The following is a 21,896-nucleotide window of genomic DNA, read 5'->3' as shown; positions in this document are numbered from 1 at the left end:
TTAGACGATAATTCATCGTAGTTACCCTGCATTTATTATTTTCAAAATGTCAACGAAAATTCGCTGGTTTCTTATTTAGCATCGAAATCGGCCAGCAATCCCCAATGATCGCTTGGAAAACACTGATAGCCTGAGATTTTCTGTAAACCGATAAGACCAAAGAATTTGGGCACAGCGGACGTCGACGTAGCTGGGCGCAAATAGATGCGATCAAAGCGACATCGAGGTTTGAATTTGCCAGGAAAATCCTTGTTGGTATTCCTCGTAATATCCCATGTCCACTGACATTCCTTTCGCGAACCACACGCTTCCCACAGGTCGTATGTGAGATCAGGTAATCCTCCAACAGTAGCCAACTAATAATAAGAGATAGTGTTTAAAACATCCGCTTATTATTTCAGCATATCATATTGAGACCTCTTTGTCGCGCATGTTCAAATCACCTCCCATGATTACGTTCACAGACTTGTCAGTTCTACTCAGTTCGTGAAAACTTATGTTAAGTTGATTCATTCGCTCATCAGCGTGCTCCCCTGTACTCTCCATGTGAGTATTAAGAAGTTTTAGCTTCAGAGGGCCCATATGCGCCTTTAAACGATAAAGGACATAAGTAATTTATCTTTTAATTGGGCATTAATTCAAACTCACCTCCACTTTAAGAAGATTACGACCCATGGTCGTTGCAGGGAAATCAATGATTTCGTGGGAATCATAGTGTATCGTGAACATATTCAACATCGTAACAGTGAAGTATCTATAACAACAAAATTACAGAAAGCCCCTTTTTTTTTAAGTGTGCATTATAGATAGTTACCCATCTACATTCCCTGGAATAAATTTGAACTGTGGAAGATTATTTTCCAAATAATCCAATGTTTTCGGTATAACTTCCTATAATTTAATTTGAAATCCGTCGTCCGTTAATTATTTGCTTAAAACGTTTAAGCTTAACAAGTACGACTATTCACCTGAAGAAACACAACGTCAGGGTTGTGAGTCTGTATAATCTTTACCACAGACTTTGTTCTCATTTTCAAATTACGGTCATCAAGCCCGTCGATGTTCCATGAAATCATACGGAATTCGGAAGGTGGTTTTGTTGTGGCTGTATCGAGCAATTTTGCGACGTCTTCAGATTTAGCTAATTGACTAGCAACATCTTTACTGTATCCACAATGAAATGGGGAGATTAAGTATTTCTTAAATTTTTTTAAATCTAATTTAGTGTGTTTACTTTATATTCAAAATAATCTGTGGTTCATCTCCATCTGTAAGAACAGAAATTCCTCCAGATTTTTTTGCTCCAAAATAAGCATCCAGTGATCTCTGCACATAAATGAATCAAATAAGGTACATTATTTTTTAGATAAATTAAATGACCAATTAAACTTGCTTGTAAATCCCAGTCCCTGTCCTGTAAGTAGAACTGTGCACATGCCTAATTTAAGAAAAGCATAACCTTAAATAAGTGAAATTCAAATTTATAAAAATATGCTGGGCCATGTCTTACTGTATCTGTGCCTGTAACTTCTGCAAACTTGGTTACTAAATCAGTAGCCTCTTTTGCACTTGGGACATAACCATCCTCAGATTGACTAGAACCTGCTTCATTCATAGTGGATCTAAGAATAATCAAAAAGTCACATTCATTGTCACATCAAAATGTTCCATCGATTGAAATGGTAATTTTCAAATATACTGCTCATTTTCACTCGGAAATCATGCAAAGAAATTCATTAAGGCTAATCAAGTTTTAATGCAATTGGTTAATAAAAGTTAAAATTTCTTTTTCTGCAGAGTTATCACCTGTAGAAAAACCTTGTCTGATGACTATAAAATGAAGGAATAGCTGTAGTAGATAAGCTCCATCCACGCTGTATATTAAATGATTGGAATGCTCTGAATGCTGGTAAAAAGCCTATATTGGAAGCCTATGATATTTAAAAGAAGATAATAAAGGTTACATTAATTCTGTCATCAACAAAGAATCAAGCAGGTGACGTGGTCTAAGTAATAGCAGAAGGAACCTTAAATTCAATCAAGTGAAAGAGTGAAACGGAATGTAAACGTTCTAGAAAATATATCGTACCAATTTTCACGAATCTAACACGTACCTGTTAGCGAAACGAACAAAATATAATTTTATTGATTTCTTTACCTGTGATTGATTAAACTGTTGCTGTTATAGATCTTATTCTTAAACTTTCACATACAAGTGGTTTTGACAGCAGCGAGAAGCAGCAACCTCGACATTACCATTGCTGCTATCGTATTTTTAAGAAATTACGTCGACTACAGCGACATCTTGCGTGTGTTACATAACATTGACATTGAGAACGTGAAAAAATTCAAAAGGTCACAAGTACAATTTGTTGAGTTTCTGTCGATAGGTCACGAGTCAGTTGTCGTCCCAGTACACTGTGTATATATGTGATCAATAACTGACGACATTTTCCAACGGAACAATCCTTTCGTTGCGTAATGTTGGACGATGAATAACAATCCCAATTTTTGTTGCATATTCACGACGAAGCCATGAAATTGTTTCGGCGCATGTTTGGCGTGTCTGAAGTCTGTCGATCAGATCCATAGCTATTTAGAGCTGAGAGATTAAAAGTGTAAATTTCACAGGCAATATGCCTTGTGTGGCAGTGAAGCGACAAGACATAACTAGATTAGACTTTGTCGGCAAAGAACACAAAGGGAGACTATTAAATATTGAAAGTCGACTGAGCAGTAATTTAAATTTTTATAATACTTGGACGAATATTTTTTTTTTCAGCCAACAAAAAAGTTTTTCTAAGTTAGGGTTTCTGCTCTAATTTTTATGCGTCTTCATGCATCCTGTTTGGGATCGAATGAAAACCTTAAGAAAAACGCCATGATATTAGAGTGTTGAGCCGATCAAGTAAAAATTGTGAATACAAAGAAGTAGAGGGATGGTCTCCATCTAAAAACAAACTGGGCGGGTAAATAACACGAAGTAACTTATAGGTAATCTTCCCGTATGCGTCACCGAAAACCCGGAGCCCCGGTATAATATGTGACACAAAAGAAAAACAGCTGTATAAGCCTCTTTGACATGGTATATACTGTATACTAGATGGTAGGAGACCCTATGCGCACGTAATAATCGCGTCAGAAGAGATCGGGTTCTTAATCATCCCGGGTTCGCCATAGACGGTTGCGCGAACGACAATTTTCTGTATCGGTAACAATTCTCGATCGCTGCTCGAGTCAGTCGGTACAAAAATCACCTCGGGCAGAACCCATCCCTAACTAAAGTCATTACTGACGTTCATTTGTTTCTAAAAAAGCAACGCCCCCACGTCTGGTGGAAACTGAATCAGTCTGCGACACACAAGTGAAGTCACGAACACGTTACGTGATTTAGATTGGCAGATCTTCCCATATCGTTTTATCACTTCTGACTGTCGAATCTTCTGGCTGCACGAGACTTCGGCGTTGAAATCTCCCATGTCCTTGCACGATTGCTGTGAGTACACCAATTATCTTTTACCTAACATTATTTGCTTTAAAGTGGCGTCTCGATCACATGCTGTCAAAACTTTTGAGAGCGACGTCAACCACGATGGCGGCTGCCATTGTTGATGTGTTTTTAGTTTTTCTCGTCCTCATTGTTCAGGATATTTCAGTTTTCCATTTTCCATGGTAAATCGAGTAATTTAGTTTTAGAATTTTCTTATCTGAAAGAATTTCATTTCCCTGTGGATATTCTTTCTCTGGTAAACGTGTGTAGTTATGGGGAATTTCCATTTCTTTGGGAAAACGTTGTCGTCGTCGTCATAGTTGTCCTTGATAATTGTTGACCATTGCCATGTCAGATTGTATTGAAGGTTCCCATTTCGCCAGATGGAGACTAAACCCGTTGAGACTGGGAACAAGAGTGAAGGTGATGAACAACAGTTGTCGCCAACCAAACCAGCTCTACAACAGCAGCAGCAAGAGAACGTCAGACGCAGTCCTCTCGGCTTTCTGAAGAAGCGCGTCAAATCCGGTAGTAGCAAAAAGCGGCGCGACAGCGGAAATTCCGAGGGCGACATCGAACCCGTTGTTACGATCGAAGAGGAGTTATCTGACAACAAAGTCCTCGCCTCACCATCAAATTCCGCCAGTCGTCGTCTTTCCCTTGATTCGGCGCCATCGTCGCAACCAGTCCAGCCCTTGAACAGCAGCAGCAAAGAGAAGCCTCGTCAGTATCGAGGCATCGCCAAAGTTTTTCACGACTTGAAGTACCGCTCCCGAATCCGCAAGAGCCATTCTGCTCCACCCTCTGGCATGGATAGTAACCAAGTCTCGAGCCCAGTGTCGGTGGTGGCCGACGATGACTCCTTCTCGTCGTACGCCACGGCCATGGGAGCCCACAGTTCCGGCTACTCGACACCGTTGATGTCGTCGAACGTGGGTAGTCCGGAATCGTCGATGACTGAAAGTTTTGTGGAAGAAGACGAAGAACAGGCGGATGTGACTACGACCACAATGGAAGAGTCTCTCAGTCCGGCTCAGGTAATTTTCAACCCGTTTAGTGCTTCTCCCCTTCCACCCAATATCTCTCGCGTGGTATGCGGTGTTTATATTGTAGGTCCCACTCTTCGTCGCATAAATGTAGCTGATCCTTCTGCTTTGCCTAATTTATTACTGGGATCTCAGGTTGCCGCCGTTCAGTTGGCCAGTCCCCCGTCTGCACCTGCTTCGCCTCCTCCCGCTAAAATGGCCTCTGAAACCTTAGCGGAGCCAAGTCCCAAAGCTTCTAGTCTTGAAACAGAACCCGTAGACGTTGATGAAACCCTAGCAAATTCGAGTAGTACCAACAACAACAACAAGCCCGAGTGTCATCAACAAGAAGAAGCCACTCCTGTTTCTACGGTCGTCTCTTCCGCCAGTGCCGATACTTCCTCTTCTCCTTCCCTTGCCGTTTCCCGCCCAGCAGAGGCCACCACTTTGACTACTTCTTCTGGTGGTTCGGCTGCTGGTCAAAGGTCGAGGATACCACTATTGTCGCAACATCGTTCCTCGGTCCCTTGCACTTCGACAAGTCAAGAGACAACCGAGGCATTGAAAGTTCAACAGCCGGAGCGATCCTCTTCCACCAGCGAATTTCGCTTCTGTTTCAGCGAGTACAACGGTACCAAGTCACCCACCAAAGGATTGATCCGCTCGTCCGATTCTAGCAAGATGGACACAGCCAACAATACGGTATTATACGCTTCAATCATGTTTTCTTGTTATTTTTCAGCCCCTTCGATAATAGAATCCTTTTCTCGCTCGTAACATTTTAACACTAGACAAGACCATTACGTATAGCCTAGGCAATGTGTGTAGTTCTGGCTTTTTTTTAAGAAGAATTTGTTTTTCGTCTTCTTAATGCTTCCCTTTAGGCCGATAAGACCAAAGTGGAGGGGTGGCCAATGGGCTCTAGGGGGAGATATCTACAGTCTTTCTCTGGAATCTGTGAACTTTTTTTTCTCTAGAACGAGTGGTGTGTGTGGTAATAACACAAGAACGCCTCTAGCTACTTTCTATTTGTTGCTTCGACTTCTACGTCGTTCTACGAAATTCTTTCTGCCCTTTCAATAGAATCGGAAAATGGGGAAAAAAACATATCCATTTGCTGGCAGGATTTGAAGCGAGCTGTACATGTCTGTTGTCCCGCTCTTGCTAATCCTGTTATCTTCTCACCCAACTGTACGGTGGTGATACCTTTTCAAAGCTCTTCAGTTGTTAGTCTAGAATAGGTTGTGGGACTAATCGCATGTGTCACACACCTTGTCTAGTTCAAACTTCAATCCAGACGACGGGAATGTGTCAACGTCGTCCATTGAAGGCACGGTGAACAGGGAATCTAGCGACGTTGTTTTTTCGTGAACAATTATTACAGTGTTGTTACGACTGTGGTGGGAAATCAGCAAACATTCAGTGAAGTTGTGTTTGTGAACGTGGGAGAATCAGTAAATTACGGACCGCTTGTGAGTTTATTTTACGGAATATTGTAAGAAGCAATATGTCGGGCAACAGGGCAGTTGTTTCTCCAGTTCGCCGGCCGTCTAGCAAAGTAAAGTTCGCTAAATGCACTTGCAGCTGATTGCTCATATCTTTCGGGATCTTTTTACAGTTTTAACAAAGGAGGATGTTGTTCCGCGTGATACAGGGTCGCGCTTGGCTTATTAACTTATCTTATCGTTTTCTTTTTTTTTTCTTGCTTTGCCCTTTTGAACGTGACATAAAACTCAAAACAGATTTCAACGTTTAACGAACGTCGTTATTCTGACGAAGGCAACTTTCTCTTTGTCCGCTCGATATATCTGTATTTTTAATTTTCTTGCACAAGTCGATATTTCCGTCATGGCATTTAAACAATGATTTTCCTGTTCTAGATTTTAACTGCTTTTCTCTTGTTGTTGTGTGTATTTTTAACTCAGGCTGGCACCGATGCCAACGGCTATCCGAAGAATGAACATTTGTACAAAGTGCTTGTCATTGGAGAACTGGGCACCGGCAAAACGTCCATTATCAAGCGCTACGTCCATCAGTTCTTTTCGCAGCACTATCGAGCCACCATCGGAGTCGATTTTGCCCTTAAAGTCGTTCACTGGGACCAGAGCACCGTCATCCGCCTTCAATTATGGGATATTGCCGGTACATTTTCACAGACTCATTTTAGCTTTCTAATAGTTAAACTTTACTTGCTTGCACATTGCACACAAATAGGTCAGGAAAGGTTCGGCAACATGACTCGAGTCTATTACAAGGAGGCTGTGGGAGCATTCATCGTATTTGACGTCACAAGAAGTAGCACATTCGAATCGGTAGCCAAATGGAAACAAGACCTTGACACAAAAGTTCAGCTTCCGGACGGAAGTCCCATTCCTTGTGTATTACTCGCTAATAAGGTATACTAATAATTTGAATGAATTTTTAATCATTGATTTATATGGAATCGTTTTAATTTTCTCGGTTTAATGACTGTAGTGTGATCAACCGAAAGAAGGTATTGCCGCAAGTCCAGCCAAAATGGATGAATATTGCAGAGAAAAGGGCTTTGCCGGCTGGTTTGAAACGTCAGCCAAGGACAATATCAATATTGATGATGCGGCGAAATTCCTCGTCGGAACGGTATGGAATGACAGAATCATTTTTTCTTTTTAAAGAAATTCCGTATTTTGATTTGTTGCTTCGTGATTAACAGATTCTTCAGAATGATCAATGGAGTACCAGCATAAAAGAGGAGGACGCCGACAAACTGGATCTTAATGGGAAGGGAGGAACTGCCGGTGGTGACAAGAAGAGCAATTGTTGTTGATTTCTCACGCTCTGCTCACAAGCGTATCTCGTTGCGTGCCCTCCCAAAATTTACGCCATATCGTGTCAAAATGAACGGTCTACCGTTTAAAAATTTCCTATCATTTCTTTCTTTTTTGCATCTTGTGGGGTCTTTCTGGCTCCACCCGGTTTTTATAAGTGTGTTGGGACATTACGTCGCTTCGTTTGAGGCATAATTAATGTCGGGGGAAATTTAGGCCATTGTAAAGGGGGCACTGTGGTCTACGGCTGTCTTTAAAAAAATTCTATCATTTTAATGCACTTTCTATCATTTTGCTAACGTTGAGCAAGAGAGCATCGACTATTCTACTAGTCTCGAGCCGATGTATTTGTCTTGGAATTGTTTCTTATATCATATAGTATGTACGAGTGTGTTTCAATTTTCTTTGCCTCGATCATCTACTATTGGATCTGAAATATTTTTGGTTGCTGATTGAGTAAAGTTTAAAGTTCCAGTCGACACAACATCTCATCATGGGGCACCCATATCCTCCAAATAAAAGAAAAAAAAACTAAAATTAAATAATTATCGATACATTATATGTAAGTTTTTACGCATTTTCTGTCATATCTATTAATTCAATTGTGATGTCCGCCACGGTATTTCCTTGATAAAAATTAATGATATACGCTTGCCATCACCCCCTCACGCATTGTGTGTTGGAATATGAGACAAAATGTTCGTGTCATAATATCACTCGAAAAATGAATACATCACGCTAGGCAATAACTATTAATATTGAATTAATCAGGGAATGTTGTCAGACTTTAAAATATTTAACTTTGTTGTATGTTCTTAAGTAAAATGCAGAAAGAAATGAAATTAAGATTTTGATCGAAACGGAGATTTCCCCATTCGATTGTATTTCAAGTGATTGAATGAATATCTGTCGTGGGATCTCAGGGTTCAGGTAACAAATGTAAAATCTATTTCAGGGTTCAATCGAACACATCGCGTACTATACAAAAACAATCGCACTTGGGTGAGAGAGGAAGGAAAATTTTTATGACTAGATACGTGTCAATCGAGGTGAAAAACTAAAAAATAAAGCAGGAAAAATGGGGTCAAATATCAACTTGATTATCATTTCGATAATCGATAACACAACTGTGATGCAAATCTATGGAAATTTCTGGTAGGAAAAAAAAAGGATTCGCTCATTCGTCAACCGACTGAGAGGATCGCTCTTTCATCTTTTTCAAAGTATCTGTTGGAGCGAATTCCGTCTTACGCAAGTGCTGCCGGAAGTTGAACGGACCGTCGCCAGCGTTGACATCCGACTTGGGTGACATTAACGAATCCGTCACGGAAGTCTGGCGTGTCACGCTGCTTCGTCTTAACGGATTGTAATCCTGATTACTACCGACGCTCGTTTCACGTTGAAATATAACATGTCGGACAGGTGCACTTCCGGGACTGACAAGGTTTTCTTTACTGCTGCCATTGTTCGGCCGTCCCTTGGCCTGGCTGACCATCATTGGACCTTTTAGTATAGAGGGACGATCGCCACCACCAGACTCCGGGAATAATTTGCCAATGGGTTTGTTCCTGAAGCCAATATTACACGTTAATTAAATAACATTCGTCACAAATAATTAGAACTGAATGGATACGCAGGTGATGATGCCAGCGGCTGCTGTGATTCGACGAGACTACCGGATGATGCTTTCTTGAAGAGTTGCTTCCATTGTCCAATCATTTGGTTCTCGCGATCAATGTTGATTTGATTTTGTGATACCAGGCCGCCCTCTCCCAGTTGGTTACGAATTTCTTCATTGACGTCGATCTTTTTATCTCTGCGGTGATTAATAAATCATTTGTAAAATCCCGCTAGGAAGTATGCTAATCATCCAGATAGCACCAACAACTACTCATTATTCTACTAGCTGGCCTCAATGAATTCACTCTTTCTATGCTACCACCATCTTGCCTGTTGGCAAATAATGGGTACCTGTCATTTTTGCCTCGGATTGCCCGCGTGAGCGGAGAATCCCAAGACGCGCTATCGTCAGATTCCTCTCCGTCGCTGCGTCCACATCATTTCATTGCACATTAGTTGCTTATTATATGTTATTTCACTCGAAACAAAATGAAATGAATTTGGTTGAGAGCTTACCTGGGTTGATTATTGCCCGCAGGATAAACGATAATTTTGGCCTCTGGGTTGCTTGACTTGTACTAGAAAGAAACGTGAAAAAAATGAATAGATAAGTATGACGGACAATGTTGAAAAAGTTGTAACGAGCGGTAGCTTGAAGCACGAAAAAAAAGAGAAAAAGCGTACAGGGGTTTGAAGCAACAGTTGTTGAGCCAACATGGCCGGCATAATTTTGAAGCCATTGGGACGGACGTAGTTGGCTGGTGGATGAACCAGTTGACTGGACGAAATGCTGCCCTTACAACGACGCAATATCTGATGATTCTCCTGGCTTAATTTGGTAATCTGACATGCACACAATTAACAATAGATATTGACGCAGGCCGCCACCAAAGGGGAATGGGGTCATCAGAATGACGAGTATGAAATCTGAAATGGTCAGCAACACCAAGCATTGTTTTGTTTGTCTGTACCTGAGCTGCGAATGCCACCATCTCTTGTCGACGACGACGGATGGAATTTTTAGTCTTCTCGTCGAGCGTAGCGGCCGACGGACTCGACAGTACCTCTTGGGTGGGATCTTGCGGATATTGCGGGCGGCCGTACTTGCGCTGAAGTGTGGAATTCTCCTGGAAACGTTCCATCAGTTCATCACCGTACTTGCATCGCACCTTGTATCCACGATATGCTTTTTTTTTACAAATTTAAAATGCAATTATTTCCCCCCTTTTTTTTTAGAAGATAATTGAATTTGTTGTTACATTTTTGAATGACGAGGGCTGCGTCATCCGGATCAATCGTTTCAATTTGTTTTTTCGATTGCGAAACTTTAATGTCCTCGGCTTCAGTGAATGGAGTCTTCACACCTGCGCATGATTGATATAAATGTAAACTTCAATTTTAGCCCGGCAACTATATCCACTTTTACCAATTTTTTTGTTGTGCCGGGCGAGCCTGAGTTTGGCCAACCAGCGTCGAACGCATGCCTGAACCTGGATAATGCGCCGGAGTTGCTGGTCATAGATTTTGGACAGATACTCAACGTGGTAGTACTTGAGGAAAACTTTGGTTTTTCCCACGGCCCAACCATCCAGCTTGAGACGGACCAGCAACTTCTGGCACGTTTCGCGATCGGCCACTACACGCTCCTCGAAATTAAACGCCAAAAAGCAATATCTTCTCAGGAAATCAACGAAATTGAGTCGATGAGAAAAGCCCTGTTTGCGGATGCGAACGGTTTCTAGGACTCCAGTGTAGCGGAGTTGTTGGGCTATCTTGGTCCGGTCGACGTAGCCTGCCCGGCGCGAATCGTTGGGTTTGATGCATCGGATAAAATGAGGTTCCCCAATGACAGCGGTGGATCGATTCGATCCCGAATCAAAACCCGCCGAAGAGCCGCCAATCATCTTCTGTAAAAGTTCCATCAGCGAGTGACGGAAGTAGGTGCTCACGGTCTGTTGAGCCCTCGTCTGTGAAGCAAGGTCCTTGGGCAGTATGGTGCCGGGAGTGGCGTTGCTATTGAACACGACCGTCTATAATGCCCAGCAATGAAATGGATTTGAATCTCACCCAATCAAACACCAATATGATATTCGATGACGGTTTACCTTGCCGTCAGTTTTCTTATTCCCGCGCAGTTCCGGAGTGAGAATTCTGCGTCCGGCTGAAGGCGATCCGAATGGCGATTTTGAGTAGAGATTGCCCGTCTTGGTGAGAGGGCAGTTGAATAGGAATTGGACGGTGGGATTACTGCTGCTGCGTAATAGCTGGACCACTTCGTGCGGCAAGAAATTGCGATTCTTTTCCAAGAAGGACGTGGCGTCGTAACTGACACGGCCGGCGTAGTGTTGAACCGTGAAATCCAGGCCATTGGATTTATGGCGAATGTAATAGTCTGATCTTATGTTTTTCTGGAACTTTTCTGTATAACGATATAAGGGCAAATTTAGTTTTAATTTCATTTAGGGCAACTAGGCAGGAATCATTAGAATTTACCAATAAGAGAATTGTCAGAAGCTCCAGGGAATCGGCTTTCCTCATCCAGCAGTGCAAGTAACCCTAGTGGTTTAGCCAAAAACATGTCCTGCAGTGGTTAAAAAAATGATTAGATAAGGTCTTGTCTAATAAACGTACTGATTTAAATACCAAAACTGGACGGTTATCGGTATATTCGACCACGTCGACATTGATCCCTTCAGCCATATATTCCTATTTGAAAAAAGAAAATTACAATACCAATTATCGGTGGAATTGATTTCTAGTATACCTGTTGTTCCCAAGTGAAGACGTGCTGGTTGAAGAAATATTGGATCTGCTCGTTGGCAATGTTGATGCAAAGTTGCTCGAAGGAGTTGCGGCCTCCAGGACCCAAATGATTTTCGAAGCCAAAAATATCCAACAGGCCAACGGATAACGGCTCCCCACTGTTCAAATTAACAACGATTTGGGAATCGCTGGTGAAGTCAATCAATTTTTGCCATAAAATAAAGTGAAACAATCAAGCCCAAATCGAAAGTCAGCAAAATCGTTCGCAACCGCATCCCTTTTGTTTATCCCGCATCCCCGTTTGTTTTACGGTTAACCAACACATTCCAAAATAAACAAAATTCTTATTCAAACCAAAAACAGTCGTCGAATCGTTGCACGCTTACTAGGTCATTTCTTTCAAAAACAGAAAACCAAGGATCGTTATTTAAAAAAAGCTAGTTGTTAATTTGGGCAGCAGTGAGCATTTTGAGATCAGTCAAGTGGACTAATTTCAACTGGGATTTGAAGAGAGGAGAAAGAAAGCTCTACTTATCGGCTAGATCAATTCTAGGCTGAATATATTGCGGTTCGGTAAAAGAATGCCCAGAATGAAAGGCTACACTTTACAATATGTTTAGGCCCATTGTTGCCAGCGTGAAAGTAAGCAACATGTGATATCTGGTTTTCGTAGTTTGGTTTTGTCCCTCTCACCGCGAACAGTTGTAGCGATTAAACTGTCGCATTACGAGTCTTCGAAAAAAATGGAAATCTTCTCTACCGTGAAGACTTCTTGTGAACACATATGCTCTCTCTCTCCTACAAGACGGGCTTCATCGTTGAGACTGATTGTAGTTGTAGCTGCCGTCACAATTGATTGCGACCACCAAGCCGTAATAAGTAATTATAGCGACTTGTGTGTGGTTTCAATTAGCGTCCCTTGCGGCTGACTGTTGGAATGCTAAATTCGGGTCCTTTCTCTTTTATATCTGCGGGTTTCCATACAGATGTTCTGCCTTGTTGGCTTCGGACTTAACAAATGAAGCGGCCAGCTATTTAGTGTGTACCCCCTCGAGGACTGTAGCATTCGCCAGAGGAAAGTCAGCCAGCGATTCGTATTCCTCACGGATCATTAACTTGGATTCAATAGATAGACACACCAGCCAAGTCATTGACTGAGAAATATAAGATGACAACATACTAGACCAGGCGCCCGAAGGATAAGTGACGGTTGATTTGTTGAACGACCCAGTCAAACAGTCGTGCGTAAAGCCCTTTAGCCATGGCCTCTCGAGTTGCGCAAGCCGCGTCCAGATCGTTGTGGCGGGTGATGGTTTCGCCGCGAGTCACGACGCTCACTGACGTCAGAGCTTCAATCACCGCCTGCGGTTCAACTCCGAGTAATTTAGCGACTGTAATACAAAAAAAGCAACTCAATTTCAAATGCCCTACTCCAAACTGTAAAAAAGAAATTCATTCATGATACCAATATTCGCTTGAGGGAGATTGGCGATTTTGCAGCGATCCGTGTTGTCAGTTCCCGGACCGGCTGGAACCAAATCCAAATCACCAATGTGAATCACGGCGGCCATGACCGAATAGATTGCATCCAGTTCATCGCTAGCGAAACCCAATTGATCGAATCCTTTACGGACCGACTGGAACTTTTCCGCGTATATCTAAAATTAAAATTTGAAAATTTCACTCATATTCACCAACTTTCTTTCTAAATTAAAAACGAAAAAAAAACTTGTCTGACCTGTCGCTCCAGGGATGTGAGAGGAGGAAGAGTGACGTAACGATGTGTTCTCCTTCCACTGTCGAGGAAGTAATCTGCTAGTTTGTTATCAGCAGCCAGTCCGTCACACAAGTAGTAGAAAATATGAAAGTTCTTCTCGTTGCTACTCGGATATAAAAGAAGAAAGTCGGATGCGGGTAAAATAGAGCCATCAAAAAAGGATTTATGGACAGGTTAGAAAAGAAAGTGAGCCATACGCTGCTTGCTGGACGACTCGGGAATGCTCCAAAAGATACACCGACAACCGGGCACCCGAAACCATACCGGCCGATGTGAATGTAACGTCCAGGTATTTCCCAAAACGGGAAGAATTATCGTTGATGCCAGTTCTGGCGTTACCGAACGCTTCCATGATGGGATTCATCATCAGAATCTTTTCCTCGAGATCACGGTTAGGAGCCTATAGCGCATATTAGTCGACAGGTTATATATTTTTAATTCAATATCATTAGTTCAATAAATTCTCGAATACCTTGCCCAAGGTGACTAGTTGTTTAAGGAGATAATTGGCCGTCACCGTTTTACCTGTTCATCGTAGAAAATCAATCGTGTAGAAAACAAGATAAGAGAAAACAGGAATAGTTTTCCTTGAACGAACCTGCTCCACTTTCGCCACTAATGACGATACACTGTGACCGCCGTTGATGCAGCATTGCGTGATAAGCAGCGTCAGCCATAGCAAATACGTGAGGAGGATTGTCCGATCGTGCTCGATTCCTGTACATGAAAACCTCCTGTACAATAAGCCAAAGAAAATAAATAAATAACTGATTATAAACTACTTTCAACTACTATTTTCTGAAGGACATAATAACCGTACCCTGTCGCTATAAATGCTTAATTCCGTAAATGGGTTAACGGCAACTAGAATATCACCAATGTAAGTGTAAATGACACTGTTGTTATAGCGCTGTTCCAACTGGTCCACTATACTATCCTGCAATTTTTCAAAGAAAGGAGTTTGTTAATTAATTCTTCATTAACAATTAGTGGCAATTTAAAACAGCGTTTTCGTTACAATAGAAAAATTTTCCAAAGATGCCAAATCGTCTAGGTAGATGCGTTGCAATTTAGCCTTGCGGTCAGCTTTCAGTTTTCCTTGCTTGGTCGTCATTTCGGGAGCTCTTCTCTTATTTTTGGCCGCAATTTGTCGACTGACTTCTTTCATTAACGGGTATCGAATCTATAATATTTTTTAATGGATTAAATTTAGACTCAATTATATTTCAAGGTATTGTCGAATCATACCGAATCGGGCTTTGGTGGCACTTGTTGAATGAACGGATGATCGAGCAGAGCGCGGGCGAATGGCCGCTGTTCAAAATCTTTCACCAAACAAAGGGCGACAAAGTCGTTGAAAGCAGCGCTCCAATCTCCCGGTTTATTCAGGGTCGGCGGAGGGTTTCGAGGAATCTAAATAACAACCAACACACCGTTGAATGCTTGATCAAACGAATTGAAGTCACGATATAACGTTCAACACAATAAGTTACCTGGAAGAGAGCTCTCATCGGATGAAGTTCAGACAACGGTGGGTCTCCATCAGCCAGTTCGATGGCAGTAATACCCACAGACCTTTGAATTGGCAATAAAAAAATAATGGCATTGAAATAGACAGACACGACATTACGGAATTACGAAGAATAACGCCCTAATACCAGATATCGCAGCGCATATCGTAAGAATATTCCAGCTGTTGTTCGCAGGCAATCACCTCTGGAGCCATCCAGTAGGGCGTTCCAACCGAAGTGTTTTTACGATCCTATAAATAGAAAATTTGGGAAAAGATGCCACAGGCAAGTCGATTATCAATGAATTTAGGATAGTTACCATGGTAGCGCTGGTATGAGACGAGACGCCGTAATCGATAAGTTTGACGCCAGCCTGCGTGAACCAATCAAAACCCATTTCAGAGAGGAAAACAAATTATGAAATGAATTAGTGGTACCTCTTCTGTTAATAGAATATTATGGCCTTTGATGTCTCGATGCATGCAGTGGTTTCTATGGAGATAGACTAAACCCTACAACGCCCAGCGCAAATGAGATATAGTACGGCGTTTGGAATCGGGAAATGTATTCAATATTACTTCGATGGTTTCACGAAGAATGTAGGCGATTTGCTCTTCAGTCAGCCGGCGATTGTAGCGCTTCAGCCCGTGAACCAGGTCGGTGACGGAACCGCCGCTGCACAGCTATTTTATTTTTCAAACCAACCGATTCGAATCCGTTTCAATTTAGTTGTTTTTGTTGTTTTTGTTTTTTTTTCACGAAGGAAAAAGGGACAGTGGGCTTACCTCCATGACGAACCAGAGCTGATCTTCCTCCCTCTTTGTAGCATGCTTTTTGAGGTAGAGACCGTGAAATGCCGGAATGTTGGGATGGAGGCACAAGTCTCGCAGTACCATAAATTCTTCCTCAATTTCTTCGATATTATCCGCAATTTGCTCCATCACCTTGACGGCCACCGTTTGACCTGACCACCCGATGGAAATCAAGTAAGAGCGTATTTTTTAAAAAAAGTTAAAAACGAACGAGACCGCATGATCTAACATTCTTTATTGTGAACTACCCTCGTTCGTGACGGGCCAGTGATTCTGTATTAAAAATAGAATCATCCTCGTTTCCTGTAAAAAAAATATCTACACCCGGCTGGACCATATAATTGGCGATAAAATCGTTCATTTCTGGACCACCCCGGAACGAATTTCCGTCATAACGGCGAGAGAATTCTTTATCTTCAGCCGTCTGGTTTTGGGCCGTGAAAATTCAACGGGACTCGTCGGGCTGTGTACTCAGACGGTCGCTATAGGCGCACTGGTATCACTAAGTGTCAAACTTTTCTCCCACCTGACGAACCTATTCTTTATATATAGAGTCAAACATTTCATTGGTGAAAACGGAACTGCTGCTGCAGTACAACGGGCGGCGGCCATTCATCCTACCCCCCCGTCGTTCGATCAGTCCCTCCATTGTAGCGAGAGACATGCGCATCTAATTGCTAATTCACGATCCCGTTAAGAAACGAAAGGAAAGAAGGCGAAAATAAAAACATACCCATTTCGAGATCGAAAGCTCGGAAGACTTCGCCATAGGTTCCCTCGCCGATTACTTCGTCCAAACGGATGCGGCCTCCCGGATTGGGAAGCGACTCGAAGTCGATGTGCTCACTGAGTCCCAAGTAGGACATTGTTAACGGGCCAGCGGGGGGGCTGCTCACTCGTTTCAGGCTCTTATTATTCCTGTGGATTTTATAATAGTTTAACTATACAAGGCGAATCCATGACTGATGGCCAGTCGGCGATAAATGTAGTCACTATAAAGATGGACGGCTATATAAACAGTTAGAGAGGTCCAGCTCTTATTGCCAAAATTCACACACGGTAAAAAAAACTACTGAGCCAAACAAAAAACCACCACCGTGCACGAACGAATTTTTTGAGACGTTAAACTGTTCACACTGACGTTTCTGACTGATCATTACAGGGGGGGAGGGGGTATGTATACTGCAGGGTAAGAGATGGATCACGTTTCTCTTTTCCTCTCTCTTCCTCCGTTGGCATAATGGAAGCGGGGCGTATCTTTTGGATAAAAACGACGACAAGGAGGTGGAGGGAGAAATCATTTGAACATCAACCGTGACCGACATATGTAATAATAATAATAATGTGACCACTATTATACGTGCTGTTTGTTGTCTTTTCTCTCAGACTGTGTGCACTGAGCGTGGCCTGTCGTGCAGGACTTGAGGGTCCCCACGATCGCGGCCCGACTAACCCACAAGTTCAATGACCACATCGCAAAATCTCTCGCCAGTTTTAGGGAAATAGAAACCCAACTCTGTTGATGGCATCCTTTTTTTTTGCTCTTCTAATTCTTCCCTTTTATATCATAGTCCGTGGTTTCAATTTACTTGTGAAATCAGCTGTGAATAAAAGCCAAAAATTCAGATTTTGTTTTTATTGTTGTTGGGAAAGTGGTACGCCCTTTTTTTTTCATTTTATTCCCAAAAACTTGCGGATGAGATGCTAGTGTACTACATTTTTCTCAAGAGCTAAAAAAAAAAGGTAAAACAGCCGTCAGTATAATATACTTGCAAAGTAGTTAGGGAAAAAAAATAATAATATCGGGAAAAGCAGCAGGAAAAATTAAGTTTTCACGTATACACACACTTACCCAGCGACGAGGTTCTGGCTTAGAGCCCTGCTGGCTATCTACTGAAATCCTGTCGAACATTTTCAACAGTTCCAAGTGAAAAAGATGACAAAGGAGAGAAAGAAGGGGAGGACGTAATAGGACGGAAGCCAAACAATAATACACACAAACGCAGTGAACCGTCATATTTATTCACAGTACGAGGTGGAAATGTCAACCCCCTCGGATCCCCCCCTCACTCTTCGAACGTTAATACGTTAGACAGTCAGCCCTCTTCCTCCACCTTATTCTTTTTTTACCCCAGAGTCAGAAGAGGCTATAACTCAATTATAAAGAGCCGACATACAAGTAATGAACAGCAGACCTACATGAGCTCAGAGAGAGATAGAAGAGATCTTATATATTTTTGTTTCTTTCTATAATATTGTTGCTGGTTGAAACGTGGGACGCGCAAGACTTCCGCGTTAGCCGGGCGCGTGACTCCAGAGCCGCTACATGGTAACAAAGTCCAAAAAGTTACTTTCAACAGAGATACCATACAGCTGGACTGACAAATACACAACCCAAAAGTACGCACACATATGTGCTATTTTTAGAAATGGTCAGATTACACGATATCTCAATTTGAAATCCATCAACTTATCATAACTGGTTTGAAACTTTGCAAATAATATGGTCAGACGTCAATCGGAAAAACCTGAAAGACAACGAAATTCAGTTTTGATTTTTTTGAAAAAGATAGTAACTAGCTGTGGCAATCGATCAAATCTGACGAATAATTCATTAGCATATACTTTAATCCTGCTGTGTATCGCGTCTGGTTCTCGGCGTGAGAATCCGCCCATTTCGGGTCTCTTCGACTTCTTGGCCTTCTGGTGCACTTTAGACGCGAAAGACCGTGAGTGACAAGATGACTGACAGGTGCAGCCCCCTGATTTGTCGTATTCGTTTTTTTTTAAATTCCTTTTTGGAGAGAAAAAGGCAAATTGTTGTTGCAGCCTATTCTTCTATATTTAATTCGTTGGCCCAGGTGAAAGTCCCGCTGTTGAATTTCAAGAAATGTGCGGACAATTTTCTTTTGATAGACTCCATTATGCGACCGCGTCAGCTGGTGTTACTTGGATGCTGCGTTAGTTGAAGGGGAAATCCGTGCACAATTTCTCTAGTCATCCATCGCCAGCCTTATGCTGTTCTTCATTTTTAAATAATATGTCCCCATTTTTACACGTTTATTCATTTGTTGTTGTCGTTAAAAAACATTTTTTTTTGCTGTTGTCGTCCTATATTTGATGACTATAATTAAAGCTATCGCAGAGAAAGTAGAGTGCAATCTTCTGCTCTCTTATTTTATTAATATTACCTCATTCTCGTGGACGACATTATTTTATTGTTATTGTCGCTTATCGAGTATCAAATCAATAAAAAGAAATTTGCCGGGATTTATTTGTTTGTCTTCCTTCTATAGCGAGGAGGAAACCATCGAAGCGTTTCGTTCCAAAATTCAAAACGGGTCGTCCCTTTGCTGGCCGAATGTACCCAACAACAACAGCTCAGACCAAAGAGTTCTCTTAACACAGATTATTTCGAAAAGAGATGCAATTGCAGCAATCGGGGGCAATACAAAGACATTTTATCTTTGTCTCAGAGTCACATTTGACTCGCTTTCTATATGATGGGAATGAGAATGTAACTGTATGATTCGCACAATTCAATTACAAACGTTATAATGTTATTTTTTTTACTTGAGGACATAACCAAACGGAGAAAATGGATTAAATTTGAGGTAAGAGGAAGTGGACACATTTCTGCGGGAAAAGTTTCGCCAAAAGTGTACGAGTTGTGCAATTAAAAAAGAAAATGCTGATGAGAATTTCCTGGCTTTTGTTCTTTGATTTTTTTACAACAACGAACTAACCTCACCACATCCGTTACGCGCAAATGATTTTTTAACGTTCTTCTATGAAATACATAGACGTTCGAGCGATGCGTGATCATATACCCATTATTGAATCAGCCGTCTTTGACCTGTAATTTCTCCGATATGAACAATTTCGTACCCGTAAGATATAGGTTATCAGAATCTCCAGCAATCCACCGGTCCACGTCGTCGTTATTACCCAACTTTATTCGTCTGGCCGATAGCTGGCGTAAAGATTACCTATCAATGACCAAGTTTTTCCCTTCGATAATAAAGCCTCTTGACCGTCGTCAAATGCCTAAACATTTTTCGGGACAAGCCGGCATACAGGAAGAAAAACGTCTGAAAAAACAGTGTGGCTTACCTTTATTGATTTTGGATGAGAATTCCGTCAGCGTTACATAACGATGGACACCAACACTTGCACGGGTTTGCAGCGCGTTTAAAACTGCGGCGATATGGATTGATTTCCTATTGATTCGTGCGTAGGGGGAAAAAACAAAACAAACAAAATAAAAAAAACAGCCACAGGCGGAGAAATGAGAAAGATGCAGCGAGCCTAGCGTTGGGCGACTTTCCTAACCAACGGCCGATGAGCGACTGGTGGTTTTCAAACAGCGGACTAACTCTGGACTACTGAATTTTTTTTTGTTCACGATATCTCTCTCCAGGAATTATTATCTCCTTATATTCTCTGCCTCCACAGTTGAAAGATATAGGCGAGAAAACAGGCTACTATAGCAAATGTTATGTTTTAGAGACCCTTGTTTCAAATAATTTATTATTGATACGGCTATGCGCCAACGCCTGGCCTCTGCATGGAGAAAATAATAAAAAAAAAATCCGTTGTAATGGGGGAACAATTTAGACTTATCAGTTTTATTTCCTTTGATGATGGTATAGTTCTTCCTATCCTGATGCGGTAAACCTTGTTTACTTATTCACAACTTATTGGTTAAACCACAGCTTATTTAAAAAATAATACCGCACTTAAAAAATGACCGATAGCCAACTTTTATACTGCTTCGTAGGGATTTAAAAAAAAATTCCGGTACTGTATGTTTACTCACTATCGGGGCTAAATAACACGGTAACCTCGCCGATTATGCAATGGTCATTCGAACCTGTTTTCGAATACGTTTCTGCCCTGTAGTGACCATTTTGAAATTCACTTTTTTCCAGTGGAATGAAGTGGTTTACCGCCTCTGGCCAACGAATTCTATCCAAGCAGGGTCTCGTGGGTTGGCACCATAAAGCGTGTTCTGTTACGGGAGGGGGATTATGGCAGAAAACGGTGATTCGATTGAATGAACACTAACGCCAACAACAGGGGAATAACTTCAGTCCTGTCACGGTCTCGGGTTCGTCATCTAATCGCCGCTCCGCTTCGACACCTTTTTTTTTCACCCTTCGTAACGGTTTAAGTTCTTTTCTTCTCTCTTTAGAATTGCGTTGATGTCAAAGCAAGTGGCCACCTTTTTTTTTTTTTTTTAGAAAAATAAACGCCTCCCTCCCAACGTCACCACCTTTAAAACATCCCGGAGTGTTACCGGTGGTAGCCGAACAGAACTCGACTGTTTGCGGGCGGGGTGGAATAGACAATCTTCCACGCACGATTGTGTATGTTCTGTACACAGCTCAGCGATTCTTTATAGATTTACTAATTCTTCTTTTGGTGGGAGGCTTATTCAAATCATGTATTTAGCTTATGTGACTATGCAACATTTTTATTACGGAGCACAAATGGCCGTCACGGTGCCGAATAGAAATTTTTCAGTTTGTTGGTTTTTCTCAATTCTAATCTCGTCACTTGATTTCCACCTTTCTCTCCTTCCTTGTTTGTCACAGCGAACACATGTTTTCTCTCTAACTTTTCCCTGATACATCAAGCTGTATCAACTCACGCAATCTGTCACATTTAACTGAAATCTCCTTTTTCCCAATTTATGTACAAATTCCATCCTGTTTTAATAATTCATTGATAGCCTCGTTCACATGTAGATTGAGGACGCCGCGTCGACCCTAAGCAGGAGGAATCATAAATCAACCCCCAATTTGTTTCGTCTTCTTGCCACAAATGATGATGCTGATATGGGCTCTCTTCACGGTTAGCAACGTTTTCTATTGGCTTTCGATGACCTAACCTCGATCCGCTTTGATTTCTTCTTTTTTATTGAGCCTCATTTTATGTTACCAGCGTTTTTTTAAGGCCGTTTATTACATGGATGTAGAGCACATCTGAAAAATAATTTCGACTGTGTCGTGCGTTTCTGTATAACTTGGTGAATAATTTCATTCACAATTACCGTTAGACGATCCGTCTACCAGGGAGACAATCTGTC

General features: G+C 41.8%; 3 protein-coding genes across 10 annotated transcripts; 1 reads left to right on the top strand and 2 right to left on the bottom strand.

Moving 5' to 3' along the window:
• Positions 1–11: 11 nt before the first annotated feature.
• Positions 12–2,108, bottom strand: LOC124328458 (tyrosyl-DNA phosphodiesterase 2-like). Its single transcript, XM_046787233.1, has 10 exons — positions 2,028–2,108; positions 1,807–1,931; positions 1,511–1,622; positions 1,394–1,438; positions 1,235–1,326; positions 969–1,164; positions 815–891; positions 649–754; positions 418–588; positions 12–356 (listed from the first exon to the last, which is right to left on the bottom strand). Exons 3-10 carry the CDS (start codon positions 1,613–1,615, stop codon positions 72–74), a joined length of 1,077 nt encoding a protein of 358 aa, XP_046643189.1. The 5' UTR covers positions 1,616–1,622; positions 1,807–1,931; positions 2,028–2,108; the 3' UTR covers positions 12–71.
• A 1,158-nt stretch (positions 2,109–3,266) lies between these two features.
• On the top strand, positions 3,267–8,071 carry LOC124328457 (ras and EF-hand domain-containing protein homolog). Of its 2 annotated transcripts, none has more exons than XM_046787232.1 (7): positions 3,267–3,496; positions 3,846–4,527; positions 4,672–5,217; positions 6,441–6,657; positions 6,730–6,911; positions 6,991–7,134; positions 7,208–8,071. In XM_046787232.1, exons 2-7 carry the CDS (start codon positions 3,874–3,876, stop codon positions 7,319–7,321), a joined length of 1,857 nt encoding a protein of 618 aa, XP_046643188.1. In that variant the 5' UTR covers positions 3,267–3,496; positions 3,846–3,873; the 3' UTR covers positions 7,322–8,071. The 2 variants fall into 2 exon arrangements, with proteins under 2 accessions (XP_046643188.1, XP_046643187.1); XM_046787231.1 differs by having other exon boundaries at positions 3,272–3,496; positions 3,874–4,527.
• A 93-nt stretch (positions 8,072–8,164) lies between these two features.
• LOC124328456 (myosin-IIIa-like) lies at positions 8,165–20,153 on the bottom strand. Of its 7 annotated transcripts, none has more exons than XM_046787226.1 (29): positions 19,919–20,153; positions 16,539–16,723; positions 15,779–15,957; positions 15,572–15,676; positions 15,431–15,505; positions 15,313–15,366; positions 15,141–15,244; positions 14,976–15,057; positions 14,731–14,895; positions 14,501–14,665; positions 14,303–14,419; positions 14,081–14,216; positions 13,955–14,007; positions 13,680–13,882; positions 13,444–13,585; positions 13,171–13,363; positions 12,886–13,096; positions 11,707–11,863; positions 11,586–11,648; positions 11,436–11,523; positions 11,048–11,361; positions 10,369–10,972; positions 10,202–10,306; positions 9,914–10,128; positions 9,627–9,785; positions 9,459–9,520; positions 9,294–9,368; positions 8,956–9,138; positions 8,165–8,890 (listed from the first exon to the last, which is right to left on the bottom strand). In XM_046787226.1, exons 2-29 carry the CDS (start codon positions 16,669–16,671, stop codon positions 8,500–8,502), a joined length of 4,533 nt encoding a protein of 1,510 aa, XP_046643182.1. In that variant the 5' UTR covers positions 16,672–16,723; positions 19,919–20,153; the 3' UTR covers positions 8,165–8,499. The 7 variants fall into 7 exon arrangements, 6 of the variants coding, with proteins under 6 accessions (XP_046643182.1, XP_046643181.1, XP_046643183.1 ...); XM_046787225.1 differs by lacking the exon at positions 19,919–20,153 and adding an exon at positions 17,658–17,757; XM_046787227.1 differs by lacking the exons at positions 9,294–9,368; positions 19,919–20,153 and adding an exon at positions 17,658–17,757.
• Between the last annotated feature and the right edge of the window lie 1,743 nt (positions 20,154–21,896).

The sequence above is a fragment of the Daphnia pulicaria genome, chromosome 3 (assembly GCF_021234035.1).
Source record: "Daphnia pulicaria isolate SC F1-1A chromosome 3, SC_F0-13Bv2, whole genome shotgun sequence".
NCBI lineage: Eukaryota > Metazoa > Arthropoda > Branchiopoda > Diplostraca > Daphniidae > Daphnia > Daphnia pulicaria.
The sequence above is the reverse complement of the archived record's forward strand: the minus strand, read 5'-3'. Positions and strand labels throughout refer to the sequence as shown.

Excerpts from the sequence above, each read along its gene's own strand:
- LOC124328456 (XM_046787226.1), bottom strand. The coding sequence starts at position 16,671 with ATGTCCTACTTGGGACTCAGTGAGCACATCGACTTCGAGTCGCTTCCC. Across the intron at positions 15,677-15,778 it reads AGCTCTGGTTCGTCATGGAG|CTGTGCAGCGGCGGTTCCGT; the intron begins GTAAGCCCACTG and ends AAAATAAAATAG. Across the intron at positions 11,864-12,885 it reads TCCTTCGGGCGCCTGGTCTA|TGGGGAGCCGTTATCCGTTG; the intron begins GTATGTTGTCAT and ends TAATTTGAACAG.
- LOC124328458 (XM_046787233.1), bottom strand. The coding sequence starts at position 1,615 with ATGAATGAAGCAGGTTCTAGTCAATCTGAGGATGGTTATGTCCCAAGT. Across the intron at positions 1,165-1,234 it reads CAGATTATTTTGAATATAAA|TAAAGATGTTGCTAGTCAAT; the intron begins GTAAACACACTA and ends TTGTGGATACAG. Across the intron at positions 357-417 it reads TGAACATGCGCGACAAAGAG|TTGGCTACTGTTGGAGGATT; the intron begins GTCTCAATATGA and ends TCTTATTATTAG.
- LOC124328457 (XM_046787232.1), top strand. The coding sequence starts at position 3,874 with ATGGAGACTAAACCCGTTGAGACTGGGAACAAGAGTGAAGGTGATGAA. Across the intron at positions 5,218-6,440 it reads TGGACACAGCCAACAATACG|GCTGGCACCGATGCCAACGG; the intron begins GTATTATACGCT and ends TTTTTAACTCAG. Across the intron at positions 6,658-6,729 it reads TCAATTATGGGATATTGCCG|GTCAGGAAAGGTTCGGCAAC; the intron begins GTACATTTTCAC and ends GCACACAAATAG.